Source organism: Mesocricetus auratus, unplaced genomic scaffold (genome assembly GCF_017639785.1).
Source record: "Mesocricetus auratus isolate SY011 unplaced genomic scaffold, BCM_Maur_2.0 Super-Scaffold_100011, whole genome shotgun sequence".
NCBI classification, from domain to species: domain Eukaryota; kingdom Metazoa; phylum Chordata; class Mammalia; order Rodentia; family Cricetidae; genus Mesocricetus; species Mesocricetus auratus.
Window position 1 is genome coordinate 2,995,001 of NW_024429195.1, and position 18,104 is coordinate 3,013,104.

At 45.4% G+C, this 18,104-nt stretch overlaps 1 protein-coding gene across 2 annotated transcripts in view; it reads left to right on the top strand.

The window, feature by feature from the left end:
- Plch1 (phospholipase C eta 1) overlaps positions 1 to 18,104 on the top strand; it is a 219,688-nt gene that overhangs the window by 189,556 nt on the left and 12,028 nt on the right. For both annotated transcript variants that reach the window (XM_040754354.1, XM_040754355.1), the window contains 7 exons: positions 1,159 to 1,320; positions 3,315 to 3,386; positions 5,368 to 5,459; positions 11,620 to 11,717; positions 16,312 to 16,491; positions 16,588 to 16,695; positions 17,342 to 17,466. In XM_040754354.1, coding sequence (XP_040610288.1) covers positions 1,159 to 1,320; positions 3,315 to 3,386; positions 5,368 to 5,459; positions 11,620 to 11,717; positions 16,312 to 16,491; positions 16,588 to 16,695; positions 17,342 to 17,466 — 837 coding nt within the window. The remainder of the gene's footprint in view (positions 1 to 1,158; positions 1,321 to 3,314; positions 3,387 to 5,367; positions 5,460 to 11,619; positions 11,718 to 16,311; positions 16,492 to 16,587; positions 16,696 to 17,341; positions 17,467 to 18,104) is intronic.

Here is an 18,104-nt window from a genome sequence, read left to right on the forward strand (position 1 = left end):
TTTGCAAGCTCCTTTTCATCCTTGTGTCTTCTTCAGAGCCCAATTCCATCATGGGTGGAATGTATTGTTGGTTGGGCACATAAGACACACTCTTGCATGTTATATAAGCACGGGGAATGTAGTGCTCCATCCTGGCACAGGCATTCTTTAAAAAAAAATCCCTGTGATGTTTATATTTCCTTGCTCTTAATGGATTTTGAGAAACACATTCAGAATTAGAGAGCTATCTGTTCTGCAGGGGTCAGATAGATAGAGCTCCTGTTATAAATAATGTGGACATTGTTCTTGTGGAATGGTGTCACTCCCTGCATGCCTGGCGTGGGTTTGGCCACTGGCTGAATAATCTGTGAAGCAGATGTGGACAAAGGGAGAGGCAAGAGCAGTTAAACAGCAGGGGGCAGCGCGTACAGCCCGGGGCCACTGCTCTGTGAGAGGACATGGAGGCTGTGTGGGGTTCCATGTGAGATACTGGCATTGCATCGTTTCCCAAAAGCCCTGAAGACAATCATGATTATAAAAATAATCATAATCAAAGGTCAATATTGCGTACCCTCTAAATGACATCCAGGAGTTGGAAACCAGAGAGACATTTTGTCCCAGAACTGCCAGCAACCTTGGAAACTTTTGTAGCATTCTTTGCCTCTCGGTGAAGGAGTTCATTTCCCAAAAACAGCATTTTTGCTCAATTATAGCTACGTAGGTTTAGGAAGCTGCGTCTCCAGAAGGTTTTCCCCCCAGCTTGCACTCTGGTGAAAGCTTGAGGTATTAGGAAGGAGTGGTGTAGAATCTTTGCCTTGCTTACTGGATACCTCTGAAAACCTCAAGCGATTCACTCAGTTCCTCAAGGCCTCGGAGTCCGCGTCGCTGAAATGAGATAGAGTTAAGACTTTGTAAGTGTGAATAGCATTGAACAAGTGTATGAGGACAGTGCAGCCAGTGAAGAGAGGCTGGCAGAGAGTGGGGTTCTTGATAACCGGGCACCTGAGAGGATTTGTTTTGGTGAGGGGCATCAAAACTGTTCCACGAGTATCTTAATTTCTTACAGGTTACTGAGAGGTCAGGGGATTATAGACTCAGCATTGTCTTGGGCAAAGGGCGCAAATCTGTGTGAGTCTGTTTCTCAGAGGATTGTTTATATTATGTGATTTTGTTTTTCAGAGTAATGGGACCACTGAGCACCAGGTAGAATCCTTCATACGGAAAAAACTGGAATCATTGCTGAGGGAGTCTCAGATCCGAGACAAAGAAGACCCCGACAGTTTCACAGTGAGGGCTTTGCTCAAGGCCACGCATGAAGGCTTAAACGCACACCTGAAGCAGGTAGACGATTTCCTCTCGAAATCACCCTTCAACAGAGAACAATGCACCCTCCCCTTCACTTTCTAAGCACTTTTCCTTTGGGAGATGCACTGCAGACTTCTCTGTCTGTCCTCTGAAAGCTTGAGAAACAAAAGCCTTCCGCAGAGTAAGGGCAATTCATATGCATCGAGCCGAGTGTTGTCCTGAGCATCGAAAGTACCAACTCAGGTCGATGCTTCTATCTCAGATCGCACAAGACGGCTGCGCTGTGCACCGTTGGCTTGGAGTCCTATTAAATGCGCCCAGTTTCACTCTTAAATCATCTTAGTTGGGACAACAAGTGATATAATCCTCCTTCCAATCGATGGGCTCTTAGGGGCGCCAAAGAACTCATGGGTTAACAGGCTCCGTCTTCTCCTGTTTACCAAATGAGAAAATGGAAACCAAGAGGAGGGTCATGGCTTTGGTAGCAATACTGTTTCTCCTAGCTTAGGGAGAGTAGGGTCAGTTCTAGGACCAATGTCTGTGTTCTTTCTAATCTATATGGTTAGTGATCAGTGAGTGCTACTAGATTTTTATAGGCAACGCACACACATAAAGTAGTCAAGGGTGAGCCAATGTCCTCTCGTAGACCCCTGGTTCCTACCCCTTGCCAGTCTTTCGGTGGGTCAGTGCCTGGGGTCTTCCTTACTGTCTCTCGCATGAGTTGCTTGTGATATCTGTCTCTGACTTTAGCAGACACTTCTTTCGGCTTCTTTACTTTAAGTGGCTGGCTTGTCCACCTTAGTTCTGTTGGTGCGTCTCCTTCTGGTTAGTTGGGCTGGTTCTGCAGGTCTCCACACAATGAATTTCAGGGGCAACAACCAAAAAAAAGCATCTGAACCCTTTCAATGGGGTATTTCTGCTCCCACTCCCACATGTGGGCTACCACAAGGGAGGACTTGCTCACCTCCTCTGCCTGGAAAATTAACTCATATGAGGAGTCTCCAGAGGCTTGAAAGGCCTGAAGTAATCAGGCTTCAGGCTGAATACCCCGGTGATGTCCTGAGCTCAATAACCGGACAGTAGGATGCAAACTGCAAGAGGTTTATTGTTTATACAGGCGATTCAGCAGCCTTAGCTAACTGAGCACACTGGGCTTTAGGACAGTTTTCTTTTTATATACATAATTTTGGCAAGAGAAGCAATAGGGGTATTGTAAAAGCAGAGCCACTGCAGGTGCAGATCTGGGCAAGCAATAGGGGTATTGTAAGAATGTGGGCATCCTTCCTGGAGAAACTACAAGGTCAAAATTAAACTTATCTTAACAGCCTGCCGGTGTCCTGTATCAGCACTCTGGACCAGATGTTCTTTTTTATCAGACCTTGTTCCCTGTCTAGGGGACCTTGGGGAATTTTCCACTGAGGCGACCTTCTGAGTCTTAAAAAGGGGGGGAGGGTGTATTGAGGTTTTTCAGGCTAAAATTCCAGTCCCCGGAGCTTACCACCAGGGCGATGGTTTCGATGCACAGACGAGGATCCCCGTGATTTCCTTAAGGGAATGACAGTGATACGGCTGGGTTTTATCTATAAGACTTTAAAAAATCCCAAACTACAGTGTTTGGTGTGAGCATTTTCTGTACTTGCCTGGTCAGGCTTCTTACCTGCTTCTGCCTGCTTTCGAAAATTAAAACTCCCCTAAACTGGAAATGATGTACCCCCACCCGGGACGTTCGGAAAGCCGTTTTCTGATTTTTATGCGCACAGGGAATAGGAATGGAGGGCCAGTAGAGCCGCTGACCCCTTGCTGCGAGCTCAGCTTCGGCTTCAGGAAGCCATGGGCCAGCGCTGTATGCTGGCAGCCCTGGCGGTGTCCCCTTCTTGCAGCAGAAACAGCCGCAACTGAGATGCCAGAGGTGTGGAGCGGGAAGCGGTGTGAACCGGGGAAGAGGAGAGGGTCCCGCTGCTTCCTGCCAGAGCTTAAGCGGAGCAAAGGGCAAGGGCAACCATTACATTCTGCTTATTTTATTTATGCAGAGCCTGGACGTGAAGGAAAGTGGAAAGAAGTCCCACGGACGATCTCTGATGACCAACTTTGGGAGACACAAGGTGTGTACTAGTAATAGTGGTGAATGTGCACAGTTCAGGTGATTTAAAGAGTCTTTAAGTAGCAGGGTGACACTGTATTGCAAAGGCCTTGGAAAGGCTGAAGTTTTCGCCAAGAAGACTTCTAAAGGAGGAAGGTTTGAAATTCAAAGAACTCTGGAAGTTAGAACTTCTGTTAATCAAAAGTATGAAAAAAAATCAAGTTGTGTTTTGGAAGTCTTTTAAATAAACATATCCAACAGAGGGCTCGTATTCTGAATATTTAAGCCATTTCTGCAAGTAAGACAGGCAGTTTGCATTTCCAAAAAAAACCAAAACAAACCAAAAGCTAAGACGCGCCTATCATAAAGCAGATAGCATGAAAAAAGAAGCCCATGGCAGGGAAACGAGGCTTACCTTTGGAGGTGTATGGGAAGCGAAAATCGCAATTATGTTGTCATTCCCTGGACACCATGATGGAGAGCATCAAAACACCAGAGAGACCGAGTGTCTGAATGCCGAACGACACGTACTCACTCTGCTGAGGTACAGAAACCACTCTGGCCCTCAGAGCGACAGTCCCACCTCTTAGCAGCCTCACCGTATGGTTTATGGCCAAGACAGAAACAACAGTTTAACAGTGGCATTTGTAACGGGGCAAGTAGTGAACAGCCCAGAGGTTCATTAACTATAGAATCAGTTAAATGTGGCAGATCACATCCGGACTGCTGAACAACTACAAAAAAAAAAAAAAAAAAAAAAAAAAAAGGATGCAGTTACATCTATGTGCTATGACGGGATCTCTCAAACATTTGAGCTAAAGAAGTAGGACTTGGAGTGCATGCAGTGTGAGTATTATCGTATGAAATTCAAAACCCTGTTTAAAAAAAACGCGCTACGGGGTAGACGTTAGGGGAGTTACCAAGGGTCGTCATTAACTTTGAGGGAAAAGTAAGGACCACTGGGGAGGATTAGGAGATTTTAGGGATCAGGTGGGAGACTTGCTTCCTTGCTAGAGTGCTTTCGCTTTGCAGAAAAATCATCATTCAGTGCACATAAACTGTGTGCTTTTGCAAATATATGTGACACCACAGTAAAGTGGTGAAAACGTTACACAGGGCGTCAGTCCCCATGGCTCAGCACGTAAAGTGTTTGTCGCCAAGACTGATGGCCTGAGTTCCTCATGACCTACATGGTGGGAAAAGATGAAGTTACTCTGACAGACTGTCCTCCGATGTCCAAATGTGAGCTGTGGCACACTCACACACACACACACACACACACACACACACACACACACACCTGCACACATAAGGTACATGTAACTAAACATTAATACAGCAAATCAGTTCTTAGGTGATGAACTTAACCACTGAGGTTTGCGGTGGGACGTTTTCTACTATTGTGAGGGACGTTCCATCTAGAGTGTCTGTAAGTAGGATACTTTAGGGAAACTTGTTATAGTGGTTAAAGAAATATAAAAAACCAACTGCTCAGTTGTAAAGAGCGATTGGTCGAGCCAGGATTCACTTGGGTATTGGGAAGGTGTGAGGCCACTGGGAGCTGATCTCTGGAGATCTTGACGTGCAAAACGTGCAACAAAGAAGTATGATGAAAATAGATTCTAGGCGTGGTAGCCACAATCTCAAGTATATCATGTATCAAAACTGTGCCAGGAAAAGTGTCACCATTAATCATTCTTTGTTTTGTTTTTGTTTTTGACATAGCATCTTGTTGTGTAGTCCAAGCTGGTCTTACACTCCCGCTGAACCTCCTTCCTCCGCCTCTCAAGAGCTCAGATTACAGGTGTGCACTTCCACCCTGACTTTAGTTATTAATTTTCTAACTTTTCTTATATCTTATAATAATAATGCATATTCTGAGGTACGCCTTCCAGAAGCATTACAGCTTGTTTGTGTGTTAAAATCAAGTCCCATCTCCGTATGTTGTGAATGCGCCTGATGTAATGACTTAGTAAGTTTACTATGCTTTTTTTTTCCAACAGAAAACTACAAAATCACGTTCTAAATCCTATAGCACTGACGACGAGGAAGATATATTTCCAAATCCTGGCAAGGAGGGAGGCCAGCTGTACAGGTAAGAAAGCATCTCCATGCTTGCTGCTCGGCCTCCAGGGACCTCTCTGCCCTATGATCCAGGTTGTTTTAGTTGTGTGTCTAGAGATTGGGAGGGATAACATGGTAAGGCGTTGGAATGAAACACAGAGGTCAAGGTAGAGATACTCTATGGGGGGAGCATGGCACAGGTGAGGTGTTGAGCCCATGCTCCTGGCAGTATTGTCAGGTGAGGGTAGCCAACAGTAGTACCGTCTGCTTTCTGACTGGGTTTGAGGACTGTGCTCTTTAAAGGAATGCATATCTGGTACTATAAATGTGGTGAAGAGCCTATAGCTGAGGAGAGCAACAGACCTTTCAAGGAATAACCCACTAACACCGTTTGCTCACACGACGAGTAGCCAAACTGCTGTCTAACTATCGGTGCTTGTAACCACAGACCGCTGCTGCTCCCAGCCTTGAGCAGAACAGCTTCTCTATGCAGTGAGCAGCATTTCATGGAAACACTTGTAACGTAGTGACCGTTCAGTGCCCTGCTCCAAAAGGAACATCTCCACCACACCCTCTGAGGCCCTTGGAACATCATGGAAGAGAGGATGTAAGAATCAGAGGATTAGGAGGCGTGTTAGGAAGCACTGTTTTCTGGCTGTGGTGTGGCCATTGCAATTATGAACACACAACGGCTGTGGATCACAGCACGAGACCTGCACAAGACCTTCAGCAATCCATCCTTGATGAGGGAGGGGATTATGAGGTTCTACCACTCCCCGAGGAGCAGTTAGATGGTTCTAGGAGTAAGGGAGTATCAGTGGTGTAGCTATGGATAAATGTCCTAAGCTTTTGCAAGTGACCTCTTGCACATACTCATATCAATAACCCTAATTTATCTCAGTGGGTCCAAAAAGAAGACATGAAAGTAGAAGGAGGCCATGCTGGGGAGAAATGAGACAGCAGGATCGAGAAAAGAAAGAGAGAGGGTAATAATGGGTTACCCCCACATGGTAATAATGGGGTACCCCCACATAGTAATGCCGCTATTACACCAGCGAGCATATCTTGCCTGGTACACGGTCCTTAGCTTGGTAAGAGTTTTCTCCCACAGTGGCTGGCAGAACACATACTAGCACTATGGAAGCTGGTGAGCAGGAAAGAAGCTTCCAATAAACAAACTAACACTAAGAACTGGGCGGTGGTGGTGCACGCCTTTAATCCCAGCACTGGTAGGCAGAGGCAGGCGGATCTCTATGAGTTCAAGGCCAGCCTGGTCTACAGAGCAAGTTCCAGGACAGACAGACCTAAACAGAGAAACCCTGTCTCAAAAACCAAGGGGGAAAAATAAATAGAGATGCTTCCAGTCAGTTTCATCATGTTCTTCAGGCAGAGTGTATGGTGTCTTCAGCAATGGAATCTGGAGAAAATCTTTGCCAGCTATACATGTGATAGAAGATTAGTGTCTAGGATATTCAAAGAACTAAAGCAAAGCTAAGCATTAAGATAACCCACAATAGTAAGCAACCAGGAACAATGGCCACAGCCTACATTGTTTCAGAAGCTCCTGCAATCTCCTTGACCAACAATCCATAGGGAATACTCTACCCTTAGTGCTGAGAGTTTCGTTTAGAAACTATGCCTTCTGGATGTAGCAGTATCTACCGGTGCACACTGCCTCCATTCAGACTTCTAAAATTGAATTTTGTCTTTTTTTAATTAATTAAACCTGATCTTTAACAATTCCATTCATTTATATAATGAGTTCTGACTACTCTCACTCCCTAGCCTCTCTTATCTTACTTCTACTCCTGTCAGCCCTCCCTTCTCCCTATAAATCTCTTTCCCACATTTGTATCCTTTTGTTTTGTGGTCCAATGAGTTTAAACAAGCCCATCTGGGTGATCATGAGCTTAGACCTAGCCATTGGAATCTGGCGAGCTCACTGATGGACACATGATTGAAGACAATGACTCTTTTTCTCCTAGGATCTATTAGTACCAGTTGTTCAACAGGGGGTGGTGAGGCCCCACAAGCCCCTCCCTCATCAATGATTGACTGTTGACCGGGCCAGTCTTAGGCATGCTCAGGGTAGATTGTCACAGCCGTTGCTGCTGATTGCAATGGCTGTGTCAGACTCAGAAGATGACACTGGCCAGCCTTCTCCCTGTCTTCTGGCTTTTACATTCTTGTCGCTGCCTCTTCTGCAGTGTTCCCTGAACCTTAGACGGGGAGGTCTAAATGTCTGTTTTTAGGACTGAGCATTCAACCGTCACTGTTGCCAGTGCTTTGAGCAGCCGTGAGTCTCTGTGTTCACCATTATTCACTGCAAAGAGAGCCTCTCAGGTGTAGGCTGGGAGTAGCAATTGTCTATGTCTAAACATAGACAGAGGGCAGTCTTTAGCTATGTCAGTTTGTCTTAAGAAGAAAAAAAATAGTAGTAGTAAGCTCCAACCCAGGGCCTACGACTTCACCAGCCACCTGTTTTGGGCTGGTTTTATAGTACCATGCACGGATTCTCTCCCGTGGAGAGGGCCTCAACTTCAACCAAACAGCAGCTGGTTATGCCCATAGTGGGCTCTTCTTGCTAGGCAGGTGGGTATTATAGTTGTTCATGTTCCCAACCTTAAGACTGTGATGCCTTTTCTCCCCCAGCAGCCCCCTTGTTGCTCTCTGAAACCCAGCTGGCAGGGATGAAAAACGCTGGGTTCCAGCTTCACTTCAGTTTCTTGCTGCCAATGTATATGGTAGCCTCAGCAATTGTACCATATCATCTCGTCCTGGTAGACAACCAAGAGAAGTGACCAAGAGCCTGTATTGTGTTGGAAGTCTCTGGGCCCTCCCTTAACCAACAGTTCACCTGAAGGCCTCCCTCCCACAGCTTACTTAACTCATGGCTTCTAGGCATGACGTTATCTGCCATGCAGGCCATCTCCCTCCTAACTCTTTGAAAAATAGTATTAGCTTATAAAACAGGTTTCTTTTAAAAGATATAAAAATTACTCTGTGTGTGCATGCATGCATGTGTGTGTGTGTGCTGCATGTGTGTGCATGTGTGTATGTGTGCACGCACGCACACATACATGCATGCACATGTCACTGCAAGTGTGTGGAGGTCAAAGGACACTTTGTGAATGTGAAAGTTAGTTCTTTCCTTCGACCATGTGAATTCTGTCATTCAAACTCAGGTTGTCAGACATGGTAGCAAATGCCTTTGCCCACTGAGTAGGTTTCTCTTTTACTTTTTCATACATTCTTAGATTTGGTTAACCCCCGCCCCCTTTCTCTTCATGCCCAGCTCCATCTCTGTTTAAACATCTCTGCACCTAGTCTTCCCCTCTCTCCCTTTGCCAGATATACACTGGATGGAGAATTAGCACCTAGAATACACAGAACACTGAAGAAACTAATGTAATAGCCTAATTTATAAAAAAGGGGGGGCCTATGGAGCTGAACAGAGAGTGCTCAAGGAAGGAAAGACAAATGGCTATTAAACACTAGTGTTTGACATCACTGGTCACCAGGGAGATGCAAATTAAGACGCTGTAACAGTTTGGGAACGATCTCACCCTAGTCAGATGGCTGTTATCAAGAAAAAGAATGACAAAATAATGATGGCGAGGATGAGAGGAAAGGGGACCTTCATTCACTGTTGGTGGGAGTATAAACTGGCGCAGCCACAGTGGAAACCAGTCTGGAATTCCTGGAAACACGGGAAGTAGAGTTTCCATATGACTCGGCCACACTTCTCCAGGGGCATGTACCCAGAGGACTCCTTGTGCCTATCACGGAGATAACCTGCACATCCATGTTAACTGCTGTTCTGGTAGCAATAGCTGGGAAATGGAATCCGCGCACGGGTCCGCCAGCCCTCCAATGGCTAATGGGCACGTGGTGCTTACGCATAACGGAGTCGAGTTCAAATGTGAAATTATGAAATTTATAGGAAAATATTATAGTGGGCCAAGTAACCTAGACCCAGAAAGACAGACACTTGTCTCGCTCGTATGGAGAACTTCACTTCGGTTTTCTAGATTTCAGTGTTTAAACTGTGTGGAGTAGCTCTGGAGGCTAAGAAACAAGAAAAGAGTCCAGAGATTGGGGGTGTGGAGGCTGAACAAGGAGGGCTAGAGTAAACACATGATCTGAAAATAGAGGGGATGCTAGGTGCGGAAAATTCCCTGATCCCCTTTTTTAAAGCTGCCGTCGGCAGTGTTATCATGATGACTGTGTTCAGAACCTAATTGTGGCCCGTGCTGTGATCAGGACTTCCTGGCAGTCACAAAGGAACATAATCCATATTGTGGGTAGGTAGATAGATGTGGGTGGGGACACACATGTACACACACACACACACACACGCACACGCACCCACTCACGCATGCATGCATGCATGCAACATTGTCTCTTTACTGGACAGAGAAATGGAAGCCATACATAGAGGCCTTAGAGGATTACTTTATAATAGGGCCCTAATGGGATGCTCATGCATCAGACACTCATTAGTGAGGGCAGAGGAGAAATGTGCAGAAAAATTGAATATCAGTTGCAGTAAAAGATACAGGACAGGCAGGAACACCTATCAGACCTTTACTATTTCCAAATCAAAGTGTCTGAATCATAGCTAGGGAAGGGACAGCATTTGGAAAGCCTCATTATTCTTCATGCATTCAAATGAGGTGTCATTACGGGTATTGCATGAAATAAGGTCACATGCTGCTCTTGAGGCAGTTAGAGATTTGCCCCTCATACCTGTGAGAGCCTGAGCACCTCATACAGTCACCATGCGACTTCACTAACCCAATTCACTATTAGGATGAAAACTACAAAGAGCTAACTTCGTATAGAACGTCTCTGTGCCACTGACTGTCTTGGGAGTTTTGCTTGTGAATTTTAAGCATGATCTCACAACGATTCATTCACTTTTTTTTTTAATCTTTAGTATCTAGTTCTTAAACCTTTTCATCATCCTAAGGAAAAAAATCTCTACCCCTCAGCAGTCACTCTGCTCCCCTCTCCTTTCTGTCCCTGGGTAGACTTTTTCCTTGACAGACATTTGACCTTTTAAAAGTATCTGGCTTCGTTCCTTTAGTTTTGTGTTTCCAAGATCCACTCACACTGTGGCATGCATATTCTCTGTTCAATTTTATTGACTACCTATCTACCATATGACTATATTTTATTTTATGTATTCATTTAGTAGTTGGAGAATGTTTTGGTAGGTTTCCCTTTGTTGGTTGTTAAAAAGTATTGCCATGCATAGTCACATGCAGGATTTTACATCAATGTAGCATTGCTAGGTAACAATGTAACTCTTTTCACTTGACCAACGACCAAATAATTTCCAAAGGGAAGTGAACCATTTATATTCCCCCAGTTGTGCATAAGGTTTTGAGTTTCTTCCTGTCGTCACTCACTTACCTTTTTAGTTATAGCCATCCTAATAGAAGAGACATGGTACCTTCTTGTATATTTGTGTTTTGCTGTTGACTAATGATGTTCATTAGTATCTTATGTGATTATTGGCCATTTGAATGGTGTTGATGGTCATTGAAGTGTTTGATAGTTAAATGTCCTAGAGGAGAAATGTTGTGTGTGTGTGTGTGTGTGTGTGTGTGTGTGTGTGTGTGTGTGTGTGTGTGAGCAATGAGGTGGCATGTAGAGATTTTACTGTGTTAAAGAGCAGTGCTTGAATATGTAAGGCTATAGTCAAGATTATGAGAATGTTTTGTAGGGAGAAAACTTAGAAGGTACCTATGGAAGCTAAATTTCACATGAAATATAATGCCTAGTCATTTAAAGAATACCTAAAATACTTGTAATTATATTTCTAAAGACAAATCACTGTGACATTTTTGATTCATTTCTTTTTAGGTATTTAGATTTCTATACGTACTTAGTCTAACTCAATTTCCTGGGATCACTGCCTACCTGGGCAGTGGTGGAACCAAGCCCTTTTTCATAAGAGAACTAAAAAAGGCAGACTCCCTGCAGAGCCTGAATAAAACTAAAGTGGTCGAATGGTGTAGACTTGGGAGAAGTACTAAAAGGGGAGTCAGACCTGGGTTCCAGTCCTGGCTCCATTCAGCCCCAGGGAAGTCCTCTTATTCATTCTTTGAAAGGGAAGGTGATACGACCAGAGGCTTGCAACCCTTCCAGCTCTAGGCTCACTAAAATGAGTGTCTGCTCTGCAGGCTGGGCCGCCGAAGAAGAACCATGAAACTCTGCAGAGAGCTCTCGGATTTGGTGGTATACACAAACTCGGTGGCAGCCCAGGACATCGTGGATGATGGTAAGGTCCAAGAATCTCTTTGTTCTTTTGCATCAGTGTTCATGAGGGATATTGGTCTGAAGTTCTCTTTCTTAGTTGTGTCTTTGTGTGGCTTGGGTATCAACATTATTGAAGCCTCATAAAAAGAGTTTGGCAATGATCCTTCTGCTTCTGTTTTGTGGAATACTTTCAGGAGAATTGGTATAAGTCCATCCCACAATGAGGGATGCTCTCTCAGCCTGGACACATGGGGGTGAGCCTAGGCCCTGCCCTGGATGAAATGACAGACTCTGGATATCCCCCATGGAGGGACTCATCCTCTCTGGGGAGCAGAGTAGGGATGAGGGGCTGGGAGTTGGTGGGGGTGCAGGGAAGGAGGGGAGGGAGAGGAAGCTGGAATTAATGTGTAAAGCAAGCTTGTTTCTAATTTAAATAAAAGAAGAATCTCTTGCTCTTGTCAACACTCTTGACTTTTTTTGTCATTGTTAGTTAATGACCAGATCATTTCCACACATGTCTGGGACTATATGGAGTCCTGTTTGTCAGGAAGCCAATGGCTAACATGATTCTGAGCTCACACATGGGGGGTAGGCTATGTTGATTATTGGTAAGTGCCTGACTTCCTGAAGGTCAGAGATGTTTCCTATGGGGCGGAGAAGGCTTTTATTATCGTGAAATGACAAAGGCTTCAGAGTCAGGTCTCATTCCAGGACTGGAACTGCAGAGACCTGACCTACCTTCGTGGCCAGACCACAGATGGCCATTTCAAGTGTGAATGACCAGAAGGAGGGAATTAGTTAGCTTCGGCAATACCCGGGAGAAACCATATTTTCTCATGAAACATTTTGCCTTGGAATAAAGTAGTTTATTTCACTGACTGAAGTTTTAGCAAAAGGAGTAGACGTGTTTCGGTGTCACTGGTTTTCATGGATTTTCACGTGTTCTTTTCTTTTTGAAAAGTATTTATTTATTATGTGTATAAATGTCTTGTACCACATACATGCTTGGTGCCTGTGGAGTCCAGAAGTGGGTGTCGGGTCCCCTGGAACTGGAGTTACAGATGACCGTCAGCCATGGTGTGGGTGCTGGGAACCAAACCACGGTCCTCGGCAAGTGGTGTCAACTCAGAGCCGTCTCTCCAGCCCTGTCTCGCTGCTGTCCACTGTACCAGCTGAGAGGACCCAGCCACAGCTGCCACCATCTTTGAGTCTCCTCGTTATTCTTTCCCTCACTGCCTTCTACTTCATTCCAGCACCAAATGTTTACTGAGGAGCAATAGACCTGCGGTGTTTCCATCCATTTTGACTTCAGTGGAGTGAAATGGAAACTAGAGCCTCCATTTCCTCACTAGTCTCAGAGCAAAGACGAGCTGGGGACAAGGATGTTGTCCTCACAGGCCTCAGACTCCTCACTCAGCTCTTTCTGCCATAATCCACAAGTCCTTTTTCCGTCAGTGGCACACACCTTTAATCCCAGCACTTGGGAGGCAGAGGTAGGCGGATCTCTGTGAGTTCGAGGCCAGCCTGGTCTACCGAGTGAATTCCAGGACAGCCTCCAAAGTTACAGAGAAACTCTGTCTCGAAAAACAAAAAAAAAAAAAAACAAAAAAAAAGTACTTTTTCTTTGGCATCCATTGAAAGATGACTTTCCTTCCACCTGGGTCTGGATTTCTTCTCGAAACAATGGCGGTTATACAGAGTTTAAAGGAACACCATCTGTGAGAAGAGAGGAACCTCAGGACTCTCAACTAGCAGGCGACGCTTTTTTATACTAACTGCCATGGCTCCCAGATTAACCCAGGGAGTTGAAGGTGTAGCTGGCTTACGGGATGCACATATTGACTAGTAATCTCTTTGGAAATCATAAGCTTAGTAGCTTCGGGAAAATAATCTTGAGTACTGCTTACTTCTTAATCTTCATCTGTTTTGCCTTTCACTTTTTTAAAAAAGATGCAGAATGAGCAGTACACAATGAATATGCACCTTATGTTTATGTAAAACAACTCAATTCTGTTAAAATACAAATCGGCATGAGCTTAGTAAGAGAGGTCACCTTTATGATAGGGTTTGAGTCTGTTTATGTGGAGAACCAGAAAAAAAAAAAAAGGAACTCAGGTACTGATTACAGTGGTTCTCCGTATGAACTGGGTTTATCATTAAGTATATTTTCTCCTGCTTTATTCAGACTGAATCTGCACGTACATTCAATTTTAGTTTTGTTGAAATGCATAAACCCCGTTGATGTGTTCTGTCAATACTATATATTAGTAATTATTTTCAGAGGAAGGGCCCACACTAGAGAAATCAGTAGGTTAAAAACTATAGTCCTCTCTCTCTTTTCCTCCTGAGCTCTGACTAGTTCAAGTTCCAGCTATGGAATGTAGTCCTGGACTCAACTTTTGACACCTAAGGGAACTGAGCCCTCAGGACAACAGGTGCTTGACAGACCGCATCGCCAGCAAACCAGCCAGACAGAGGTGGTCTGAGCCCAGCAACCTCCATTCCACTCTTTGTTTCTGCAGACGCTCATGTTGTTAGAGCCTGAGTGAGAACGAGACCCAGGTCAAGCCCCCGCTCTTTATTCAGGCTGTGCTTTCATGGCAGGTCCAGCGGACAGGGGAGTCAACATTTGGTTCCAGGATATGATACTTGATAAACCTGTGTAGCAACTATGGCACCATGGAGATAGATAGGGACAAAATGGGGAATGGTAAATATTTGAAGTTTTATTCTGCGTGACCCTCAGATCTGTAGACTCTAGATTGACAACATTTTTGTTGCTCAAGCAGAAACCCAAATGCAGGCACCATGCATTTTTTTTACCTCTCTACATTTTACGCTTTATAAGCATAACTGGGTGGACAATTTTCAGTGTTTTTAACATGTTTTATATTTTATGTAATATTTACTACTTATATTTACAGTATTTACTCCCCTGTCCCCCACCAACCCCCTACCCCATCCCCTCTCTGCTCCCCAGGGAAGGTGAGGCCTTCCATGGGGGGATCGTCAAAGTCTGTCATATCATTTGAAGCAGGGCCTAGGCCCTCCCCCATGTGTCCAGACTGAGAGAGCATCCCTCTATGTGGAAGGGGCTCCCAAAGTCGATTCGTCATATACCTTTTCTTATGCTGATCTTAGGACAGTGTCTAAGTTGCCTCAGATGGCACTGAAGTCATTTACAGTGCAGGCAACACTTAAGCTTGGAATCTTCCTCCCGGCCTCCGAGTTGCTGGCGTTATAGGCCTTCTGCACAGCACTGTCTCTCTGAGGACTCTCTTCCAAACGGGTTTTGATTGGCTCCGTGAGGATTCAGATCACCTTCAAAACTCAAGTTTTCTTTTTTCAATGTGGCATTTTTTCGTTCTTCATTTTCTTGGACCCTGAATATTGTCTACTAGTACATGTATTTCACATGTGCTTCCAATGTTTTAACTTTCAGGGCGTGTGTGCTGCTTGTATGTATGTGCATGTTTATAATGTGTACAGCACGCATGCAAATGGAGTCCTAAGGATGTAGAGGCCTGGGATTTTTTTTTTTATGTTGGAAACCACCCTCCATGGCTCTTCAACCTTATTCACTGAGGTGGGGGTCTCTCAGCCAAACCCAGAGCTCACCCATCTGACTGGTCTTGCTAGCTAGCATACTGTGGATCTCTGTTGTCTCCACCTTCCCAAGGTGGAATTACAGCGAGGCCACCACAGCCACCCGGCATTTATGCGGGTTCTGGGTATCTGAACTCTGGTCCTCACAGTCACACGGCAAGTGCCTAGTCACCGAGCCATCCTCCCAGCCTGCCATGCGAATTTCTAATGAGCGACTTCAATGTTTGTCTTCCCGGTGCCAGGGGTTAGCGTGTGTGCGCAGTTTGATTCATTCTCCGTCACCTGTAAATCTTCGCCAAAGACCTTGTTGATTATCATGCACCTACAAAATAATTTTTCCTCCTGCCTCTTCTTGCTGACCAGACACGAGATAGTGAGACGATTGAATTCTGGGAGACCGTGGGATACCACAATGGGGCACCTTAGTAAATAAAGTTCTCTTTTGGCCTTGCTTTGTCAACAGAGCCCTAAGAATATAATCTGGGGGTCTGTTTTGATCAGGTGTTGCTTGCACTGTGGCTTGTTAAGCAGCGAAGTTTGTCTAATGCTTTGTTCATGCCTGTTCACGTTGGGCCTGTCCTCTGTCTCTAACAAGCTGCAGCCTAGCACGATGGGTTCGGAGACTTTAGCTTCTTAGTCTGAAAAGCAGCTGAGTTCCCGATAAGCGTCAGTTACAGCAGCTCCTGTTCTGGGGAAGGTTCAGATAGCACACGCCAGCTGCCACCACCCAGAGTGTCCCAAGTCTTGTGCCCCCTGATACTGCCTTTCCGTGGCTCTACATATAACTTGCTCTGGCGGGAATGAGTCACTCTGAAGCCCTTCTGGATCTGGAGTGAAACCTTTAATTTGTGAAAGGTCTATCGTGGATTTGATATGTCTAAAGTCTTGAGTGTAACAGGTTGGAGCCAGGTGTCCGCCTTGGGCTGTGGATGGGCTCTGGCTTTATCCAGGCTTTTATGATAGAGTTGGCTCGGGTGCACTTATCACGTTCGTATTTCTTTGACCGCTAGGGACCACGGGGAATGTGTTGTCCTTCAGCGAAACAAGAGCACACCAAGTGGTTCAGCAGAAGTCAGAGCAATTCATGATCTACAACCAAAAACAGCTCACAAGGATCTACCCCTCTGCCTACCGCATCGATTCCAGCAACTTCAACCCTCTGCCCTACTGGAATGCAGGCTGCCAGCTGGGTACGCGTGGCCCGAGAGGAGCGGTCCTCCCCATTGTCTCCCTACCTCGACAACCGCAAGCTGTCTCTAATCCTCTCCAACTTTCCACTTTCGCAGTGGCTCTGAACTACCAGTCGGAAGGACGAATGATGCAGTTAAATCGGGCAAAGTTCAAGGCGAATGGCAACTGCGGCTACATTCTCAAGCCCCAGCAAATGTGCAAAGGTGAGCGCCCATTCCATGGCTGTACCTGAATGCAGGTGGTACTCTGCATTCTCAAAATGTATCATTATTGTTAACGTAGGCACATGCGTCTTTATGTATGCTAGTGGGGGTCAGCGGGCAACTTTGTGGAATCTGTTCTCCCCTTCCACTGTTGTGGGTCCCAAGGACAGGGCTCATGCCTTTAGGCTTCATGGCAGGTGCGTTACCCGCTGGACTGGATTTATAGAAGTCAGAAAATTAAGTTTCTGTTTGCTACTTAATGTCAGATTTTCTTACTGTCTCTTGTGTTTGTTCTAGACTCGAGATAGCTTAGAGAATTATTAGAATCTGACATAACCGCCCTTGTTGTGATGTTGTAGGTGTTCAACTATATTGTTCATCCATGTTATGGTTGCGACGTAGACATAGGTGTAAAGTATCCCATCCCCTGGCTTACGGGGACAGAGTGCAGGGAACACAGCTACGGAAATGCTGAAAGTTACATGACAGTTTCTTAGTTCTAGCAAGCACTGTGATAAATGACAGTGCCGTTTGACAAGCTTAAGCTCTGTGTGTGTGTGTGTGTGTGTGTGTGTGTGTGTGTGTGTGTGTGTGTGTGTGTGTGTGTGTGTTCCTATGATTCTGACCTCTAATTTACTTGGCCTAGGTACTTTCAACCCTTTCTCTGGTGATCCGCTTCCTGCCAACCCCAAAAAACAGCTCATACTGAAAGTGATCAGCGGGCAGCAACTTCCCAAGCCTCCCGACTCCATGTTTGGAGACCGAGGCGAGGTAAGTTACACCTGACGGCCTTGTTGAGTACCAGGTTATTCTGTTGTGTTTAAGCAGCCATCTCAGTGTCTTTAGGGGTATGTGTGTTTCTCTGTGTTGGGGAGTATGGATGTTTGTATATGAGTGTGTGTGTCCATGTATGCATGTGGGTGGGTCTGCGTGTACGTGTGTCTGTGTTCCTAAGTGAACACTGACTTCCACTTACCAGACATGAGCTGGTTTTCCATCAGTCACGCAGAGTTCCTGCAGGGCTGTAATGTCACCTCTTTTGGAGGCTTGAAGGCATGATACTAGTTCACAGTTCAAGATTAATGCTGGCAGCCAGGATGTAAAGAACAAAGGCTAAGGTCATCATTGACTGAAATATGATCCAAAGCACGTATGTAGCTTCCAAATCCCGTATGTCCAACAGCCTTCCTCACAGCTCATGCTCCGTGGCCACGTGCAGACTGCTGTTACCAGCTGCTGTGCCTCTGTTGCGGGATGCAGCAACCTTTTATTTTCTCCCTGCTGTCCAGGCTGTCCTTCTCTCAGGGCTGGCCCATCACCCCGGGCTCTCTGCATTTTCAACCCCTCAGCTTTCATATCTGATTTTCCCTTTGGGACCACACAGCCCTGCATGCTCAAACCACGGTGGA